General features: G+C 42.2%; 1 protein-coding gene across 1 annotated transcript in view; it reads left to right on the top strand.

Annotated features, from left to right (window-relative positions):
- Window positions 1–19,743, top strand: part of parga (poly (ADP-ribose) glycohydrolase a) — a 135,743-nt gene that overhangs the window by 71,354 nt on the left and 44,646 nt on the right. The window contains 1 exon segment of the mRNA XM_085970540.1: window positions 5,416–5,508. Within this exon segment, the coding sequence (XP_085826666.1) occupies window positions 5,416–5,508 (93 nt within the window).

The following is a 19,743-nucleotide window of genomic DNA, read 5'->3' as shown; positions in this document are numbered from 1 at the left end:
TCATTATCATACTTCAAATGTCACACCTGTAAAGCAGGAGAAAAATTTAGTATTCCGAGGCTTAATGATTATTCAGGATGGTGTCTGTGTCGTGCAGTATATAGAAGCTGCTGACAGGTGCCAGAAATCCAGTCCTGCAGAAACTATTAGCCAACGACAGCCTGCATCTTTTGGCCACAGGCTGAAGACTGATTGCCTTTTCTCACATGGCATTTCTCAGGAGCTGACAGTAGTACTGAGAAATAGGCTAGCTGGGGTCAAATGTCATGCTTGTATAGCTGTGGTTGCCCAGAACTTTGTTTCTTTGGTTTGAGGATTGTCAGATACTAGTAGCTGAAGAGTGAGAAAATATTGACTGAAATCACTGGGGAAAATGTAGTATTGAAATGCATAAATAATATGACAGACATAATTTCTTTTGACAAGTTTTGGACTAGTCTGAAGAAAGCGAGCTTTACTCTGTTTAATTTTGTGGGAAAAGTGTTTTTTTTTCACTCTCCCCATTTTGGGTCTCCATATGCCATGCTCCTACTATTAAGAGTTTGCAAACTTCTTCCAAGTATTCACCTGTCCCCCTCTGAAACAAATGGCTGGGATAGTGTGAGAGCAGTCTGTTGCTACTTCTGATCATTTTTGTTGGCCCCACCAATGTTCCCGTTAAGCGGCTGCGCAGCGGTCTCAAGGTCCCACGCAGGCCGCTTGCCAGCTTCACAATGCAAAAGAACACGCATGCGCGGAAGTTTAAATGGGCCACGCAGCCTGTTAAAGGGGCCGTGCACAGCGGAGAGGTGTGTACGCACCCATAGGGGTCGCGCAAGTGTCGGGTTTGGGCGTGCGAAGCGCATGCGCTAAAACCCGGCACTTGCGATCAGTCACGAATACTCTTGACAGATCACACGCATGCCCTGGAGAAGGGCCTCTGCAGACAGGGAGTTCCGCTTTCTGCACAACCTCCGCCTGCTGAAAGCCTTTAAAAATCTTACGCCTGGTAAAAGTCTGCGTACGGCCTGCTTTTACCAGCATAAGAGTTTAAAAAAAAAATGTTTTCACTCATTTATCATTTTAAAATACTTTTTAAAAAGGTAAGTTTATTTTTAGCCCAATAAACAACTTTCATTATTTTTTCAAAAAATTTAATTTTTGTTTAAAATATTTAATTTAATGTAATTTTAATTAATTTGAAATATGTGATTTAAAAAAAAAATGTATTTAATGTTTAACTTTTTTAAGTGATCCCTGATGTAAAAAGACTACTGAGCACTTGGTTTGAGTATAAAACAAGGCTTTAATCAACTGTTTCACAACCATGAGATTCTAGTTACATCACTAGTTCCTGGTTACAGAAACATCCTGAGCAAGCTGGGCCCACGCCCGAGTATTTATACTCCTTGGACGGCGCCACCAGCTGGCCGCCCAGTGTTACTTCATGAGTCATTATAAGATTCATGACAATCCCCATTCATACTTTTTGACATCGGTGCGTAGAGAACTGTATAAAGTATGAAGGGGGATTCCCTTCTTTTGATTGGTTCCCCATGGCCCACGTGATCCATGGGGTGCTTGCGAACCGCCTGCGCCCCTGGGATAACTAGACCTCTGCGCATTTCGTAGAGCAGTGGCCCAGGATCAAAAGTCTCGGGACCTACGGAGCCAGCAGGTAAGTGCGTAGATTTTTTCCGATCGGAGGCATCCGCCCGCAGGAAGCCTTCGATCGGAAATTCAGGCCCAATGTGTTCGGGGTTATAGTGTGAACTGATGCCACAGTGAGCATATCCCAAGCTTAAAGAGTGATAGCCACCTGATTCCAGGCTTCTGTTAATATTATTGTAGATGGCTTTGCTGGGTGTTTAGCTCTGGACTTTTTCATCTTTTTTGTTTATATACTTGTAATGCAAGAGAATATAGATTCTGTGATGGAAAGCACTAACCATATTGTCTTTTAGTTGCTTGGAGATTCTTTGGGGTGCAAATTAGTCTGGGCCTGTCCCAAGGATTTATCTTTGACTCCCCCCTCTTCCTCATCTACATGCTGTCCCTAGTGACATCATCCACAGGCATGAGGTCATCAACCATATGTATGCTGATAACATCCCTTGAACCCAAAACTATCTCTGTACATTAACGGGTGAAGTCAACATTTCTTCCAGCTGAACATTTGGGAGACAGAAACCATAGCCTTTGGTCCCCATCAGCAATACCACACCCTTGCCACTGATTCCATCACCTTACCCAACCACTCCCTCAAGCTGAATCAGACCATGCAAAACCTTCGCATCTGCTCACCCTTGGGATGAGTTTAAAGCCCCAGACTTTATCTGTCACCAGGACCACTTCCATCTCCTCAACATTGCTTGCCTTCGCCCCTACCTCTGCCAGGTCCCTTAGCCATACTTTTGTCACCTCTAACCTTGATTTCTCTAACGTTTTCCTTGTCGGCCTTCCATCCATCGTGAGCTATAAACTCCGGCTTGTTCAAAACTCGGAATTCTCCTCTGATCGAAGTCCTGCTCTATACCCCAGTCCTCACTGAGCTACATTGGCTCCCTGCCCCTCAATGAATTTGAAATTCTCGTCCTTCATATTCACATCCTCCATGACCTTGCCCCACCCTACTTAAGTCCTTCTGTGCACCCTCTCCTCCTTTTCCCCACAATTGGGTTACATATTTCCGTCACCATGACCCTGCTCATTGAAAGTCCCTCCCAACTTCTCTCTCCAGCTTTAGAAACCTAAGAACATTTTTTTCCAACCAAACAGTCAGTCATCTCTTCTAAATACAGGAAATTTTGTGTTATCCGGAGGCTAAATGTCTGGCAAGCTCGAGCCACCGGCAAAAATCAGGAGCCGTTTCGTTAGGTTTTTTTTCTTTTCGTTGCTTTTTTTTCACCAGTCAGGCTCTGCAAGGTCTCGCTGAAGCTGTTGCTAAGCTGCAGAGAGTACAGCCGACTGTTTAGAAGCTGTTGCTAAGCAACAGAGTTTGTTGCCAGATACGGAGCTCAAAATCTCCGTATGTTTCAACATTAGCGCTGGTTTGTCCGGCAGTTTTGAGGGAAACGGCAACAGCTCGGTCCCGTCGGTGCCGGAAAGCACAAAGTTTCCTGTAGTCCTGACGAAGGGTCTTTGACCTGAAACGTTGACTCTGTTTCTCTCTCCACGGATGTTGCCTGGCCTGCTGAGTTTTTCCAGCGTTTTCTGTTAGTTCGGATTTCCAGCATCCGCAGTATTTTGCTATCGTATTAGTCATCTCTTCTAACTCTCCCACCATGGCCAGTGTGCACTCCTTTTTATATTTTTAGTTATTTTCCCCTGTAACGTGCCGTGGGACATTTTCTACATTAAAGACGTTATATAAATACAAGTTGCTATTGTTCTGGAGCATTTCTCTCCTTTTTCTAAGCAAATGAAATCAAGAGGAAATGGAGCTTTGTCAGTGGCAGCACACTGGAGATGTGTTGATGTCATGTCACACAGCATTTCCAGAGGTCATCAAGTGTAGATTGCTGCTGGAACTGTTGGGCCAACCTAATTATCAGCCAGTTTTACCGAGCTCTCTTACAACAGCAGTGAGTAGCCATTTAACAGCTGTGTGCAGAAATGGTTGGCACAATATTATCCAATAATTTTCTTTCAAAATATACAATTGAAGATGCATTTTAACTCTTTAAAGATAATGGAAGGGGAAAACGTCGCATTGCAGATTATCCCTCTGAGAACTTCAAATTGTAACTTGGCTGCCAGTGCCATGCTGAGGTTTTCAATGCACTGGTGCCAGAAAAACAGTGAAAAAAAATTACTGGTGGGAGCTAGTACTGAAGTAATCGAGGGCACCGCTTAGAGGTGCTCTTGCTTCATTATTGCCCTGTACAGTTTGTATGAAGCTAATCTTTGAACTTGGCTGTGACAAAACTATAAAAACAAACTATGTACGCAGCACTTTCCTTTCTAACTTCCACTAATTAGAAAGAGCTGACTGTTTTGTCAGCTCTTCTCAAACAGGTCAGAATTGAGGTGGATAAAGCAGTACTTGGGCCTATGTTCAAATCTGTTGGCACAAATCTGCACCTTCCTCCTCCACCACCCCCCCCACCCCAATCTATTAGAAAGTGAGCACGCGGTGCAATTCTGATGCACAGCTTGCATTTCTGCAAAATATTACTGGCCTTGTAGGTGCAGTGTAGAGAAACCGTCAAAGAGATAGACTAGCAACAATGAACTGTGCTACATTTCTCTGTGGGATCTGTTCTGTCTTGCTATTTGATCAGAGCATTCAGTACAAAAAAAAGCTTTCTTGCCCCCTTTCTATCCTAACTCCATTCACTTCATTCTTCCTTTTTTCTGTCTGTTTCTCTGTTTCCTGTTTAATAGGTTTTCTTTTCATTTTCTGATTTAATTCTGCTCCTTGTTCTTTGCCAAGGTGTTGCATGTGAGGACCCAGATTAACCAGTTGGTGATAGGTTAGTCTGGTATTCGGCACTGGATTTGAACATTGAGGTGGCTGGTGTGTGGCAAGCAGCCCTGTGTAAGCCATTCCACCATGCTGAAGGAACATGTCCCTTGAGTAGCTAAATTTGGGATGAAGCCTGCCGGAAGGCATTACCTGGAAGCTAGGCGTAAGAAATTTTGTGCCTATATTCCGGGCTAAGTGTTTACTATAATTCCTGGATGGATGCGCAATTAGAAGCTTACCAATGCTTTGTGCTGGCTGCCTGCATGGTTCTAGCTGAAGTACCCAATGTACACAACCCTAAGCATTGGGTTTGCCAATCTGCACTTAACCCCTGGGTTTACATAGCAGGTGTATCTCTAGAGGAGAGAGTGTGCACTTGATAGCAGGCAGATAAAATTCTACCTCTGCGAATTTCTCAGTAGCTTGGTTGAGGACTCCTGAACAACGTAATGGATTTTCATGCATGCTGGACATCTAGTTGAGCAAAGAAAATGTGTCAGCTCATGGATCCAAGACATGTTATTCACACTGCTGTGATGCCTCAGAAACTGCCTTTACTTGTGTTACTCCACATACATAAATGTTTAAAAATGACTGCCAAAAATCTTTTTTTTTTAATAACGAAAAGTTATTTGAAACTATAGTGGACCATTAGTAGACCTCACTAATAGTGAGTTAGTTCCGGTTTCACGGAAAATGATACGGGCCTTTTTTTAATTTAAGATACCCTATCAAATCCTTTAACATCTCAATTAGATCATGTAGTATTAGTGTAATTCCACAGCAATAATTTTATTAACTTATGTTTATTACGGAAATATAATGCACTGTGTGATGAATATGTGCATGCTTTTAATTAAAAAGTGCCTTTAACACATTTTGCTCCAGTGCACTGCAGTACTGCTGCACAGGACATGGGTTCAATTATTGCAACAACTTAGTACATTTTTTATTCATTTTATTTTTAGGATTTAAATTATGTTGAAACACAGCACCTTCTGCAGTCCCTTTTGCCCGAGATGGCTGAACTGGCTCTACGACTACCAGCTGTTTGCACCCAGGTAAGTAACGAAACTCAGCGAGGCTTGAAGTTTCATTTCTTGAAGCCTGGACAAATTCACGTAAACTATAAGTAATAGAAGGGGTCGGGCTGTTGGGCCTGGGTTATATTTTTTAGAAGTTGTCATTATTACTCCTTTTGTCATTTCAAATTAAGAATAGTACAATTAAGAATAGCAGCGCAATGGTGGTTGTTTTTTTATATCATTCTGCCAAAGGTGGGAACAATCTTCAACAGTGAGATATTAACTTAAGTGGATGACTAGGTGTTGTGCACATCAGGTATAGTACATTTAAACAACAGGCGGACCCCACAGAATGGCATCCGACTGCTGAAATCACTGTTACATTTCTTCTGGTCAATTCCACTTGGGGCTGAGGTATTTTGTTGGAGGCAGACGAAAGGGAGCTTGAGGGCAACATAAAGGGAACTTTACTCTGCATCCAGCTGTGCTCTGCCTGATCTGGGAATACTTGGTGCTCACAGTGAATGGAGTGAACCATTGTCCAGCACATAATAAGCACAAACAAATCCCACAAAAAAGATCTGGTTAACTGAGTACAACAACAACTTGTATTTATATAGCACCTTTAACGTAGTAAAACGTCCCAAGGCGCTTCACAGGAGTGTTATAAGACAAAATATTGGACACTGAGCCACATGAGAAATTAGGGCAGGTGACCAAAAGTTTAGTCAAAGAGGTAGGTTTAGTATTACAGGAAACTTTCTGATATCCGGCACTGACGGGACCGAGCTGGTGCCGTACCATCAAAAGTGCCGGACAAACCAGCGTTAATGTTGAGAGATACTGAACTGAAAAGCTCCGTGTGAATCAACAAACCCTGTTGCTTAGCAACAGCTTCAAAACAGTCGGCTGCGGCTGCGGCTGCAGCTGCAAGCGTCTCTAGCTGAAGCTGTTGCTATAGCTACAGACCTTGCAGTGCCTGACTGGGGAAAAAAAAGCAACGAGAACTAAAAAAACTTATAGAAAACGGCTCCTGATTTTTGCCGTTAGATCGAGTATTCCGGACATATAACCTCCGGATAAACCAAAGTCTCCTGTATAAGACAAAATATTGGGCACTGAGCCACATAAGGAGAAATTAGGGCAGGTGACCAAAAGCTTAGTCAAAGATGTAGGTTTTAAGGAGCGTCTTAAAGGAGGAAAGAGAGGCGGAGAGGTTTAGGAAGGGAATTCCAGAGCTTAGGGCCCAGGCAACAGAAGGCACGGCCACCAATGGTTGAACGATTATAATCCGGGATGCTCAAGAGGGCAGAATTAGAGGAGCGCAGATATCACGGTGGGGTTGTGGGGCTGAAGGAGATTACAAAGCTAGGGAGGGGCGAGGCCATGGAGGGATTTGAAAACAAGGATGAGAATTTTGAAATCGAGGCGCTGCTTAACCGGGAGCCAATATAGGTCAACGAGCACAGTGATTAGTGATTTATGTGAGTCATCAGGGAAAATAGTTGACAGAAGTGATGTAAATATATATAAATTCCTCGGCTAACAGCAAATGTTTTACATTCCAGCAACTAATTTGACTCTCCAGTATTGAAGGATTTTAAATCTTCAATGTTATTTAAGTTATCAGTTGCTATTTCTGAGTCGGAGAGATGTGGGTTCAAGCACCACTGCAAACTTGGCTGGAATTTCAGTGCAGTACTAAGAGAGCTGCCATTGTCAAATGAGACGTTAAACCGAAGCCCAGCCTGCCTGTTCAGATGGACAGGAACGTTCTCATTGCACGATTCAAAGAAGAACAGCAAGTTCTTATGATGCACTGCACAGTATTTTTCCTTCAACCACAAATTAATTGGACATTCATTTATTTGCTGTTTGAGGGACCTTGCGATTCACAAATTGGCGGCAGTGTTTGCCAGTATAACAGTGACTCAAACGTAATTCATTGGCTATAAAGTGCTTTGTCACATCCTGAGAATGATAAGGTGCTTTATAAATGAAAGTATATTCTTCTTTCTTCAATTATCAAAATTGCTTTTCTGTTTATTTGGCAAAGTAACAGTTTGATTGGTTTCTATATTCAATTAAATAGATTACAATGCAATAGGCCTTTATGGCATGAATTGTGTTTAAGTGTATAGCAGCAGTTACGCGAGATAAATGGACTCTTTTCTCTGAAATTTAGGTAGAATATCTACCAAGAATTCTACATAAAACATATTAGATGCAGACATTAAATTTTGAGTCATAACTTTGCCATGCAAATGATCATAATTTGTACAGTTCTGTTTTATGGGTGTATTTAGTAGTATAAAAGAGAATAACGCTGTGTCAGAGGAAAGTACTTTTACAGCAGATTTGAGATGGTACTAAATGTAGTGGATATGCCATGATCTGAAGTTAAATAATGTGATCAAATGACCTTGATTCGATGGTCATTTCCTTTGCATTACCACATTTTACCTGTCTGTTTATCTTTCCCCAAGTATAGATTTTTTTTTTTTTTAATAATCAGTCCTAGCAGTTTAGCTAAAAGTTTAATTCTGCCAGCATGTTGAGACTGACATACTGGGTCCGGTGGAGACACTGATTTGACATCCGTGAAAAGCTGTGCCATTGAACAATTAGAGAGCACTGTCCTTTTTTTCTTTCATTGGTGCTGATCTAGAGTGGACATTAATTCCCTGAACCAGTGTCAGGTGAGTACACAGCCATACTTGACTGCTGCTGTCTTGACGAATTGATGCCCGCTCAAGATTGTCAACCTTTTCCTTCATGGATGACGATCTCCATTCTTTGAGACCAGCAGCTCACTGACTCTGTTTATTCCTGATTTCAGCTGAGCGTAAATCAGTGGCTGCAACTGATCTGATGCATCTTGGTCTCTTGAGGGAGCCTAGGCAAGGGGAGCCCAGGTGGGAATGTTGGGTAAAAACTGAAGTTTGCTGCTAATGGGGCTTTTTTTCTTTTAAAAATTTATACTTGGGGAAGATGAAAGGAGGAAATACTGAACAGCACTTTCCTTTTTAAAATTGCTTGGGATTAATTATTACTAAATGTATTGGGTTGACTATGAGTTATCTGTTTTGAATTTCTTTTTATGTGTAGTCAGCTTTTTTGTGTTGAATGCAACTATTTTATGAATAAAAGTCACATTCAATACATAAAGTGATATTCGTCAAATAGATTGTTGTCAGCAAGAGGCCCAAAAATAAATGTACTCTATTATTAAGGGGTAGAACTACTTCATAACAGTGTATTAGTTATAGAGGAATAGGAAGTGATCACTTTTTCAGACAGAGAGGTTTGTATTTATATAGCACCTTATCACCTCTTGAACAGTTGACAAGTAATGAAATGCTCCAATCAAATGGTATCCCAACTAATCTGCAACTGAAACAAGTCAAATAGACACAAAGACTGAACCGTTTAAATAGTTTTATTTTTGAAAGAGGTGAACTTTTTATGCTCAATGAGATATGTAGGATATCAATGCTCGGAATTGACTGATTTTCTACTTTCTGAACTCAGCATCTGTATTCAGCATTTCCACATCAGGTTTATCGTAGGTTAAGTACATGGTAAAGCTGGCTCCGCTCTGTTCCAGTCATATTTCCCAGTCTCATAGATCACCAACTGTGTCAGCGTGACATTTCCATTTCTCTCGCCAGCCATTCTTGTGGTCTCCCTGAGTGATGCTGTCAATTTGGCACAAAATCATGGACAGTTTTTTATTGTGAAGTGGAGCCAGCCAGGACAAGCTCATTTCACTTAGGGGGTGGGGTGGGGCCTTGCAACCATCAGAATGTGCTATTCCATCGGTGTGAGCTGGATTATAACACGGATTCAAGAGGGTGAAAGGACAGTGTTCTAACCAATGCATTATCCAGTTCCCCATCAGATAACCTTGTTGAAAGAAACAATAGGAGAATTTTTTTTTTTAATTGTATGGCATTATAGAAGGAACCTGTAAAATGTCTGGGGAAGTGTTACGATATGCCATTGACAAAAGAGGAAAGCAGGTGCAAGCACAGCAGGAGGGCTTTATGCTGCTTATGCAAAGATGGACTTACCAAGAAAGTACAAAGTCTGGTTATTCCAGTCTGGCTTGATTCGACGAGTGCAGTGGTTACAAACTATCTGTGAAGTTTGTCAGGGGTGGGGAACATGGAGTGAAAGGCTTGAAGCAATGTTTGGGAGTGTTGAAAATACTTGAGTATGTGTAACATACAGGGAAGTGTGGAATATGAAATGCAAGAATGTGCACTGATAATGACGAGAGTCACCAGACCCTGTTACAGCAAACTTGCAACCAAATGTGTTTAATGTTGTTTTATCTTTATTTTTGTCCTTAGTTTCTTCCTCATTCTGTTCAATAACAGAAAATGCTGGAAACACACAGCATGTTAGTCAGTATCTATACAGAGAACAGACAAGTTTATATTTTAGGAGCGGACCCTTTAAAAAAAAATCCTGTTCAGCTAGGATTTTTGGGGGGTAGTGGGGAAGAAAGATAAAAGTTTGAGCCAAGGGCGATTGTACAATCATTGGCATAGTTGCTTTTACTGCTATCTGACATTAGATGCACTTGTATCGGGGCATGTTGGCACTTCATTTTTCCTTACCTTCAAATGGGGCAACTTGCAATGGTTTTCCACTTGGAGACCTTATGTAGAGCTGATACAGTTCATTGCCAGCATTCATTTTGGTTGCTCAAGTGACACGTAGTACTGGTGTTCAAAACCGTAGCCATTTACTTGGGAGAAAGGTACATTGGGTCCTTTATTTTCAAGCATTGTGAGAGTACTGGAAAATGGAGTTTGACTTTAAATTGTATATATTTTATTTATAAAATGTTTATCCTGGATTAAATGCAAAAATGCCCAGTTCAACAACGTTTTCTTTTAATTCTAAAACTTCAGCTTTAGATTCAACTGCGCATTTGAAAATAGGAGAAAATAAATTTTTAAAGGTCGTATGGCATTTTCGAAGGAATTTGCAAAATGTCAGGGGAGGACCTTTGTATCCTTCAGGGTTACTTGACACTATTGGAAGTAAAATTAAAAGAAAAAATGCAGACCTCTACAGATTCAGGCATAGCCATTCTGCCTTGCTTTAAGCTCAGTGACTGTTTGGTTCAATTATTAAATTAAAAATGAACAAGATTACCATTTTCATTATTAATCCTTTAAGAGAAGCAGATCCATCACTATCCACTGATGTGCTTTAAACTGCTGTCAAAGGGAAGTGGTCTAGTAAGATTACTTAAGTTTTTGAAATAGAGCAGTGCTACAGTAACTTTTACATCATTTTTGCTGGATAATGCCTTCCATTAAGTGCTGTTTTTTATCTAACATGATGGTGAAGCTCTTTGTATGATAAATGGCAGAACCCAGATTTGAGGTAACTCGGGCACTGTAGTGGTTCCTTAGTGCTTGTGACCTATCACCGGTTTAATAAGACAGAAAATTGAATGGCTAAATGTGGATCAATAAAGATGCTGCTCATTCTTCATGGCTGATTGGAATCTGTTGGTGATTGCCAAGGACTTAATGTGGAGATTAATGATTAGCTGATACCAAGTACTGTACTCTTATGTACTTTGTTCTGGCTGAGGACTGTAAATCAACCAGTTGATACTGTGGAAAAATAATTGTTTTTAGTTATTCTGAACTAATTTATAGTTTCTGTATAAAAAAGACGGATTTTTTGTAGTCTTGAAATCTCCTGCATGCCTTTCTGTAGGGTGCTTCCATCCATTCACGATGATGGCCAAAATTCAGTTCAGACCGTTTGAAAAATCCTGATGCCTTCTATTAATTTCACTGAATTATTTGCTTGGGAGAACATGTAACCCCATTCCACTTCCACAGATTTTATTTTACTTTATTGCTGTTAGTCTTTCGAATAATAAAATTCAACACTGTAGAGAGCAAACTTGCAAGGTTTTTTTTTTGTTTTATTTTTCCTGCCTTCAATTTTTTCCTCTCTGCTGCTGAAGACACTGACTCATGGTGGAATCAGTTTCTGCAGCTGCCTTTAGGTGTCTCATCCAAATGCTGTTCTTCATGTGTGAGCTCAGACACTGAGTATTAAAAGTGATTCAACCATGGGGAGCAGAATGGCCGACGGTGAGGAGGTCCTCACCCGACATCCACACGTGAGCGTTATACAGTGGGGGGTCACCGGATCATGGTTTAGCATAAGAATATTTGCTGTGTTTTATCCCCTTCCTGGAAATTCTGCGGCTAATTGTAGTTAGCTGGGCTTAGTTGGTGGGCACTCTTGTTTCTTGGTCAGGAGGTTGCGGGTTTGAGTCACGTACCAAAGTTAATGAGCCCATAATCTAGGCTGACAGTGCAGTACTGAGGGAAGTGCTGCAGATTACATAGATTCTTCAGATGAGATTTCAAACTAAGGCCCCATCTACCTGTTTGCTGGTTCAAGTGCAAGTTAAAGATGCCATGGCCTACTCAATGAGTAAGAAGTTCTCTTGGGTTCCTTGCCAACATTCCTACCACAACAAAAAGTCAATTAACTGGTTCTTCATTTTATAACTGTTGCTTGTGCAGAATGGCTACCATGTTTGCCTACATAAATACAGTTGCTGCTCTTGAAACTAATTCATTATCTGCAGCGCTTTTAAGATATTTTGACATGATGAGACATAACAGAAATGCAAGGATTTTTTTTATTTTTTTTAAAGTGTCCCTAATGCCACTGCTGACTGAGATCAATAAATTCCACACAGGAGCTTAGATATGGTATCTGTGGACATTCAGAAAGCCTTTGACAAGATACCACACAGGAGACTATTGGAGAAGATTAAGGGGTATGGAATTAGGGGAAGGATAGTAAACTGGATTAAAAATTAATTGGAATGGAGAAAACAGGGAGTAGGAGTTGAGGGTATTTTTTCCAGAGTGGTTGGAAGTGGATAGTGGTGTTCCACAGGGTTTAGTTCTGGGGCCACTATCAATGACTTGGATATAGGCCGAGAAGGAGTGGTACTGAAATTTGCAGATAATACCATAATAGGAGGCAGAGTTAATTCTTTAAAAGACCAAAGGAAGCTGTAAGATATTGATAAGATGGGGGAATAAGCTAAAAAGTGGCAGATGGAATTCAGTGTGAGGTGATACATTTTGGTAAAGAAATAACAGCAATAATTATACACTACTCAGAATGGAAGTAGACTCTGTTAAGTCTGTGTTATATTGAGAATTACTACACAGACCACAAGAGTAAACTTTAACAGGTCTTTACTGGTTGAAGGTCAGGGCGGAACTGCCCAATAAATCATTACACAGCACTTATATACCGGTGTGGTCACCGCCGGTATTACAGTATACAGCAGCCAAGATAAAGTAGTGCAACCCTTAAAATAGTTCTCTTAAAGGTGGAACGGTTACAAAATAGTTCTCTTAAAGGTGGAACGGTTACATACACTACAATCCTCCCTTTTTAGCTTAAACGTATATATTCCCCATTAAACATAATATCATAACATATATACACGACTTCATGTAAAAACAGTTCACAGATTCAGTCTCTGAGGCGGCGCCTCTTGCGCCTCCTGACTCGGTCCGGATAACGCCTCGGTGGTGTAGTAGTTTCTTGTTGCTGGGGTGACTCATCTAATAGTCCTTCACTGGACTTAACAGCTTGAACTTTCGTAACTGCAGAACCCGCATTGCTGACTTCTAAAGGCTCGAGTACCTTGGGAAGTTTTCCTACTTCCAGCCTGATTTGGCTCAGTTCGGAGGGACCACGTGCGTGACAGCTCAAAGTAGCAGACTGCTTCTCTTCCACTGTAATGTTCTGTAGTTCTTTGACTACCTTTGACGGAGGCTCCTTAATAGTCAGCCTCGCCTCAGATTTTGATTTCCCTGCAATAAACTGCAGCAAGCCGGTCATCTTACAAGTTGTTTGTTTCAGAGTGAGACGATGAATAGTGCCACGATGCTCAATGTCCACATCTTCAGAAGCATGAAGAATTTCACCATTTGGTATCCATTTTGGAGGCTTCACGTCCGCAACTGAAAGCTCACACTCAAGAATGGCGTCACTTGGCTCTGTCACTTCCACATCACATATGGGTTTAATGATGGCAATTGATTGCTCTTCTACATATAACTTTGCTGTGCTTTGGTCGTCTATGGCATCGCACATGTAGTTGCCTTCATCTTCAAAAGCGACATTATTAATAACGAGCTTCCTGTACACATCTTCACTCACAATCTCATATTTATTACTGGGATGAATCTCTTTGTCTTTGTAATACCACTTGACAGCAGCATTTGGCCTGGAAACCTTGCATTTGAAAATGACACGATGTTTCTCCATGCCAATCTTCTCTCTTAAGGGTTTCACAATTTTAACTGGCAATTCGTTAATTCGAAGCAAAGCTCTGTAAGTAGCGCTTTCAGCAACAAACTTGATCTCTGCAGCATCTTCAGTTTGCCTCTGCCACCACTTCCCTGAGTGGCTTATTACTGCTGACACTGCTCACAAAAGGGTGCTCTTTCTTCTTAGCTTTCAACTGATCGATGAATTTGACATATTCCCTTTCTTGCTCAGCTTTGATTCGTTTGGCCTCATCGCGCAGACGGTTTGTGTGTTCCTGTTCCATTTTCTCAATCAGCTGCTTCTGTTGTCTTTCCAGATTCTCCCACTCTGTGTCAAAGAACTTTTTCTTTGCATTCATCTCTTGCTCAAAACGGCGAATCATTTGTTCTAATTGCTGTTGTAATTTGAAATTGAGTTGAGTTCGAGCCCGGTGTTCCTCAGGAATGTGCATGTCTGTAGACTGGACAGACTCAGAATTCTCTGTCAAACTATGTTGTTGTTGTTCAGTGGAATTCTGTTCTGATACTTTGTTCTCTCCTGAAGCATTTATGCTCTCCTTCGTTTTTCCATCATTAGACTGCAAGTCCATTTTAGACTTGTCTTTTGCACCTGGGCTGATCTTACCATCATCAGTTCCAGAGTCTGAGCTGATCCTGGGTAGGCGGCAATCTTCCTCGCCGTCAAAGAAACTGCACGGCTCGAGTCTTCCCTCGCGATCGGACGTGATGACAGTTCTGGTGACGTTGTAGTAGTATTCCATATCCTCGTCAGAAGACGTGCTTGGATCATCGGCTCCGTCTACCTGCCCTTGAGTTGACTGCTCTCCTCTTTTCCTCCCCGAAGGATCTCGGTAGAATGGAAAATCCTCTTCACCATATGACTTGCCACCATAAAAGGGAGTCAACCCAAAAAATGTAGTTGAGTGGGCCCGGGCACTGCGTCGGGGGTACCTCCTTTTGTTTGAATCATTATCCTGGGCTTTGTTCCCGTCACCATCCTCCTGTGAAGTCTGGTTTCCGCACTGCAGCACGTGCTTCTGAAACCGGTTTTTCACCCTTTGTTTGTAGACTTTGTTGCACGTTGGACACCTCAGGACTTCCCGCTCATTTTCTGGACTTTCCGTCATTGCTTTTAGGGGGTGCCAGTCCATATTTATTTTCCTGATCCACTCCCGTCCCAGAAGTGGTGGACCTCCCTCAGGTAGTACATATAAGTCCATTCCTTGGTGCTCTTTGCCCTTGTGTCTCACCTTGACTTTTATCCTTCCGATGGGGTATACTCTTTGCCCCGTGTATGTCTTTAATACTATCTTCGTATTCCGTAGGGGAATATGTGTGAATAACCTTTTGTAATCTTGCTCATTCATGACCGTCAACGCCGATCCGGTGTCCACTTCCATCTTCACCTGGACCCTTGCTATCTGAAGTGTGACCCAGATAGTTTGTCGGTCAGCTTCCTTACTCACGTTGTGAATTCTCAGACTACCCAGTTCCTTGCTGTTGGAGTCTGAATCCGAATTCTGTTCATCCGAACTCTTCTCAGCCACCTTGTGTACCTTGCTGCACTTTTCCTGCGGTGACTTTTTGTTGCTGGTCTTCTTTCCTGACCGGCATACTTTAGCTATGTGACCAAGCTTGCCACATTTTCTACATTCCTGGTTTTTAAACCAGCATTGGTTCTGATCGTGTGTTGTCTTCCCACAACGATAACATTTCGTTGTACCCAAAGCCATTTGATCTACGCTGAGTACCGCTGCATTTCCGCAGTGCCTCTCGCTGCGGCTTCGTGCGATGCTGCAATAGAGACAGCCTTATCAAGTGTAAAATCATTCTCTTCAAGTAGCCGCTTTTGTGTTCCTTCTTTCGACAATCCGCACACGAATTTGTCTCTCAGTGTCTCTGTCAGTCCTTCCCCAAACTGACAGTATTTCGCTAGCTTACGCAGTTCAATTAAGTACTCCGCGTTGCTTTCCTCTTTCAGTTGCATTCTCGCATAAAATTTAAATCGTTCCGCTAACATCAGCGGTGTGGGGTTCAAATGATCCTTCAGGACAGCAACAATATTAGCGAAAGTCTGATCCGCCGGTTTAGCTGGTGATAGAAGATGCTTCAATAGCCCGTATGTCTTCGCACCCATTGAGTTTAGTAAGGTTAGTGCTTTATCTTCATTTGATATTTTATTAGCCTTACAATATATCTCTATGCGTTCTACATACGTGGCCCAATCTTCAACATCGGGATCGAAATCGTTGATGTTACCACGCTTAGGCATCCTCGCAATCTTCTTGAGACAAAAGAATTTTTTTTTTTTTTTTACAAAATGGCGGTTTCCCGCGCTCGTCTTCTTCCCCCGCCTACGAAAATGGCGGCTTCCCGCGCTCGTCGTCTTCCCCCGCCTACAAAATGGCGGCTTCCCGCGTTTGCCTTTCTCCCCCGCTGGCTGTAATGGCGATTGCCGTATTGCTGCGTTCGCCCTCCCCAGCGGTTTCAAATCGTGCCTCCCAGCCCCTCTTGCAGTCCGGTCCTTTCCCCCCCGGCTGCGGCTGAGTTCTCCGCGGTTTTTAAAAAAAAAATTCTCCCGCGCCTTACGATCCCGGTCGCTGCGCCTCGCGGCCTCGGTAGCTGCCCGGCCTTTTTCACCGGTCGCGGTTGAGCTCTCTCTCGACGCTGTTGCGTCTCCCAGCCCGCTTGTAGCCCGGTCTCTCACACCGGCTGCGTTCCTGCTTGTAGCCCGGTCTCTCACACCGGCTGCGTTTGCATTCACCGCGGCTTCCGTGCCCCACGCTGCCCCAGTCTCAGCACCTCTGGCCCCGACTTCTGTCCGGCTCTTTTCCCCGGCCGTGGTCAAGTTCTCCGCCCTTATCTCCTCCGTTCTTTTTGTTATTTTCTCCCCTACTCACAGTCAACGTGGCCGACTTGCTGCTCGTCGCTGATCGGCTTACCCACCACCGTGATAGAAGGGATAATCACTGCCTGTTGCTGATGGAAGGCTTCGTGTCAGAATGCTTCCTCCTTCCTTTGCTCTGCAGACCCGAGTCTTCTCTCAGCAGAATGACGAGGGCGGATGCCTCTTCTCGACGCCCGTTAAACTGCCTTGGATGTATCTCTGCCGCAGGGTAAGATCGAACTCGTCGCCACTGTTAAGTCTGTGTGTTATATTGAGAATTACTACACAGACCACAAGAGTAAACTTTAACAGGTCTTTACTGGTTGAAGGTCAGGGCGGAACTGCCCAATAAATCATTACACAGCACTTATATACCGGTGTGGTCACCGCCGGTATTACAGTATACAGCAGCCAAGATAAAGTAGTGCAACCCTTAAAATAGTTCTCTTAAAGGTGGAACGGTTACATACACTACAGACTCAGTGCTGTGGAACAGCAGAGGAATTTGAAGGTACACGTGTGCATGAAAAAAAAGCTCCAGGAATTCACCATCCTAAAGCCTATAACTATTCTCATCATGATCATCTACTTTTCCAAGTTTCGTATCATCTGAAAACTTTAGAATACTGCTCCCTACACTCGTGTCTAGGTCGTTTATAAAAAATTGAAAAGAGTAATGGACCCAAACCTGACCCTTGGGGAACATCACTGCAGACCACCTCCCAATCTGAAAAACAGCCATCCATCCACCACCACCTTTTCCTTCCCGTCACTGAGCCAATGGGAAACATCCATACCGCCACTTTCCTCTTAATTCCATGGGCTTCCATCTTCTTAATAAGCCACCTTTGCTCGTAACCTCTCTCTGCCTCCCGTAATTAACTTTTTCACTTCCCTGCTGTATTAATTGGAGAGGAAGGGAAGGTAACGTAGGTTTGGTGTTTTGTCAGCAGTCACGGTATATTGCAGGGACTTTAAAGAACTGAGAGCTATTGATTGATCGGTAGACCATTCATTTGGTTGTTGAAATGTCTGAGAAAGCTGTTTGTTTGCCTGAGACCTGGTATTCTTAAAAGCTTGTTCTGTCAGTTTCTCCCTTCACCAGTAATTGAATTTTAATCTGGGGCATGCATGAAATGCTCTACTTCTAACCAACCACCTGACTGATCATTTATTTTTCCAACGGATTTACGTGACTTACTGTATTAAAGAATTGAAAACATCTTCAACTACTCTTACTAGAATAAAATAGTGTTTGTAACAGGCTTACTGTGATGAATATTACCAAGTTTTTAGTTGGCAACATATGCTGCCTTTTTGTGAAGCGCATACATTTAGAGTGATTCAGGAGCAGTCATCTGATCCATACTGATGTGACATTTTTAATGTAATTAATAAAGTTAACAGCAGGCAAATAAATTACTTTGACATCAGTTAAGCATCCTCATAGGATATAAATACAGTTTCAATTAATTATAATTAGTATTTACTCTTGAGTTTTGCTCCATTTTTAGATTCAGTAAGGTATATCAACCTAATATTTGTGTGCTTGGAATGTCTTTAGCTCCAGTAAATGACAACTTAATATTCAAAAATCTATCGATCTCTGTCTTGAGTATATTCAAGACAGAGATCGATAGATTTTTGGATATTAAAGGAATCAAGGGATATGGGGATAGTGCAGGAAAGTGGAGCTGAGGTAGAAGATCAGCCATGATCATACTGAATGGCAGAGCAGGCTCGAGGGGCCAAATGGCCGACTCCTGCTCCTATTTCTTATGTTCTTAACTTTATGAGGCTAGAAGCAGTTTTTTAAAGAGTTTTTATACTTACAAGGCAATGCATTTTTCTATGACATGAAGTTAATGAAGGAAGACACAATGCAAAACTGAAGATGCAAGTAAATATTCTAAAGGTATGAAAGGAAAATGGCAAGTGTGCCAAATTAGGCGGAATGTTTTTAAAATCCAAGTATAACATTCAAGAGGCACTAATACATTATTTATATTTGGAACCTGAAGCATACTAATTATATCCCAGCTTAGATCAGTTCAAATGGTATAATTCTTTGCTGTTTTACTCCTCGCGTGCAAGGATGAGTCAGTGGCGCTGCAGAAACATGATTATCTTCATCATGTCTCTCCACACTGAAAATACCAGTTGCTGGCGAAACTAAATCTGGAAATCGATCAACAGTTTGATTCCAACTGGTTTTGCTAGAATTCGGGTGCAGATCTTGCAACCAGAGGTCTGCCTGAATTTAAAGCAATTTGCAATTGACTATCCATGTAGCATCTTTACAAGAAGCTGGAAACAAAAGTGCATGGGAATGTTGGGGTGCTCCAGTTTTCAATTCCTAGTGAAACCATGCGATGATAACTGCCCATGTGTTGAAATGTTGTTCCACATTATCTTGAACTGTGCATGTGGAATCTGTTTCCTCTGTCACAAAGTAGTTGATTTTTGTCAGCACTTTTAGCCGCGACTCAATTTTTTTTAAACTATGGAATTTAAAGATTTTGTGATTTCTAAAGCATGTGCAAAAATTGTAATTGCGCAATTAACAAAATCAACTACAGGAAACTCTCATTTAAACGGCACCGAAATATCCGGAATTCTCTATTAACCAGCAAAATTCTCACTCCGAAAACAACACCTCAATAACCGGCAGTGTTGCCGAGTCCGAGTCTCCCGCGGTGGCCGAGTTAGCCAGTGGGGGTAGTTCTCCAAACTGCCACTACTCAGCTTCTTGGCGCTGTCGGAAGTCCAAACACCTCAACAGGAGTCTGACTCTCCCGCGCTGCCGGGAGTCTCTTCTGATCCGCCATTTTACAGGGGTACTGTGTGTCTCCCGCTGCTGGTAGTCATTGCATTGCATTACCCTCAACTGGCAGTACTGTACTTAATCAAGCATCTTCCACCATCCATTTCACACAACATTCTGTAGGTGAGTACCCAATTACTGTATACTGCACATTTCTTGATTTTTAAAATTTTTCTTTGTTAAAAATAGCCTCGGTAGATAACCCTCTCCGT

This window comes from Somniosus microcephalus, chromosome 29 (genome assembly GCF_052327205.1).
Source record: "Somniosus microcephalus isolate GS21.2 chromosome 29, FLI_Smic_1.0, whole genome shotgun sequence".
Taxonomy (NCBI): Eukaryota; Metazoa; Chordata; class Chondrichthyes; order Squaliformes; family Somniosidae; genus Somniosus; species Somniosus microcephalus.
The sequence above is the reverse complement of the archived record's forward strand: the minus strand, read 5'-3'. Positions and strand labels throughout refer to the sequence as shown.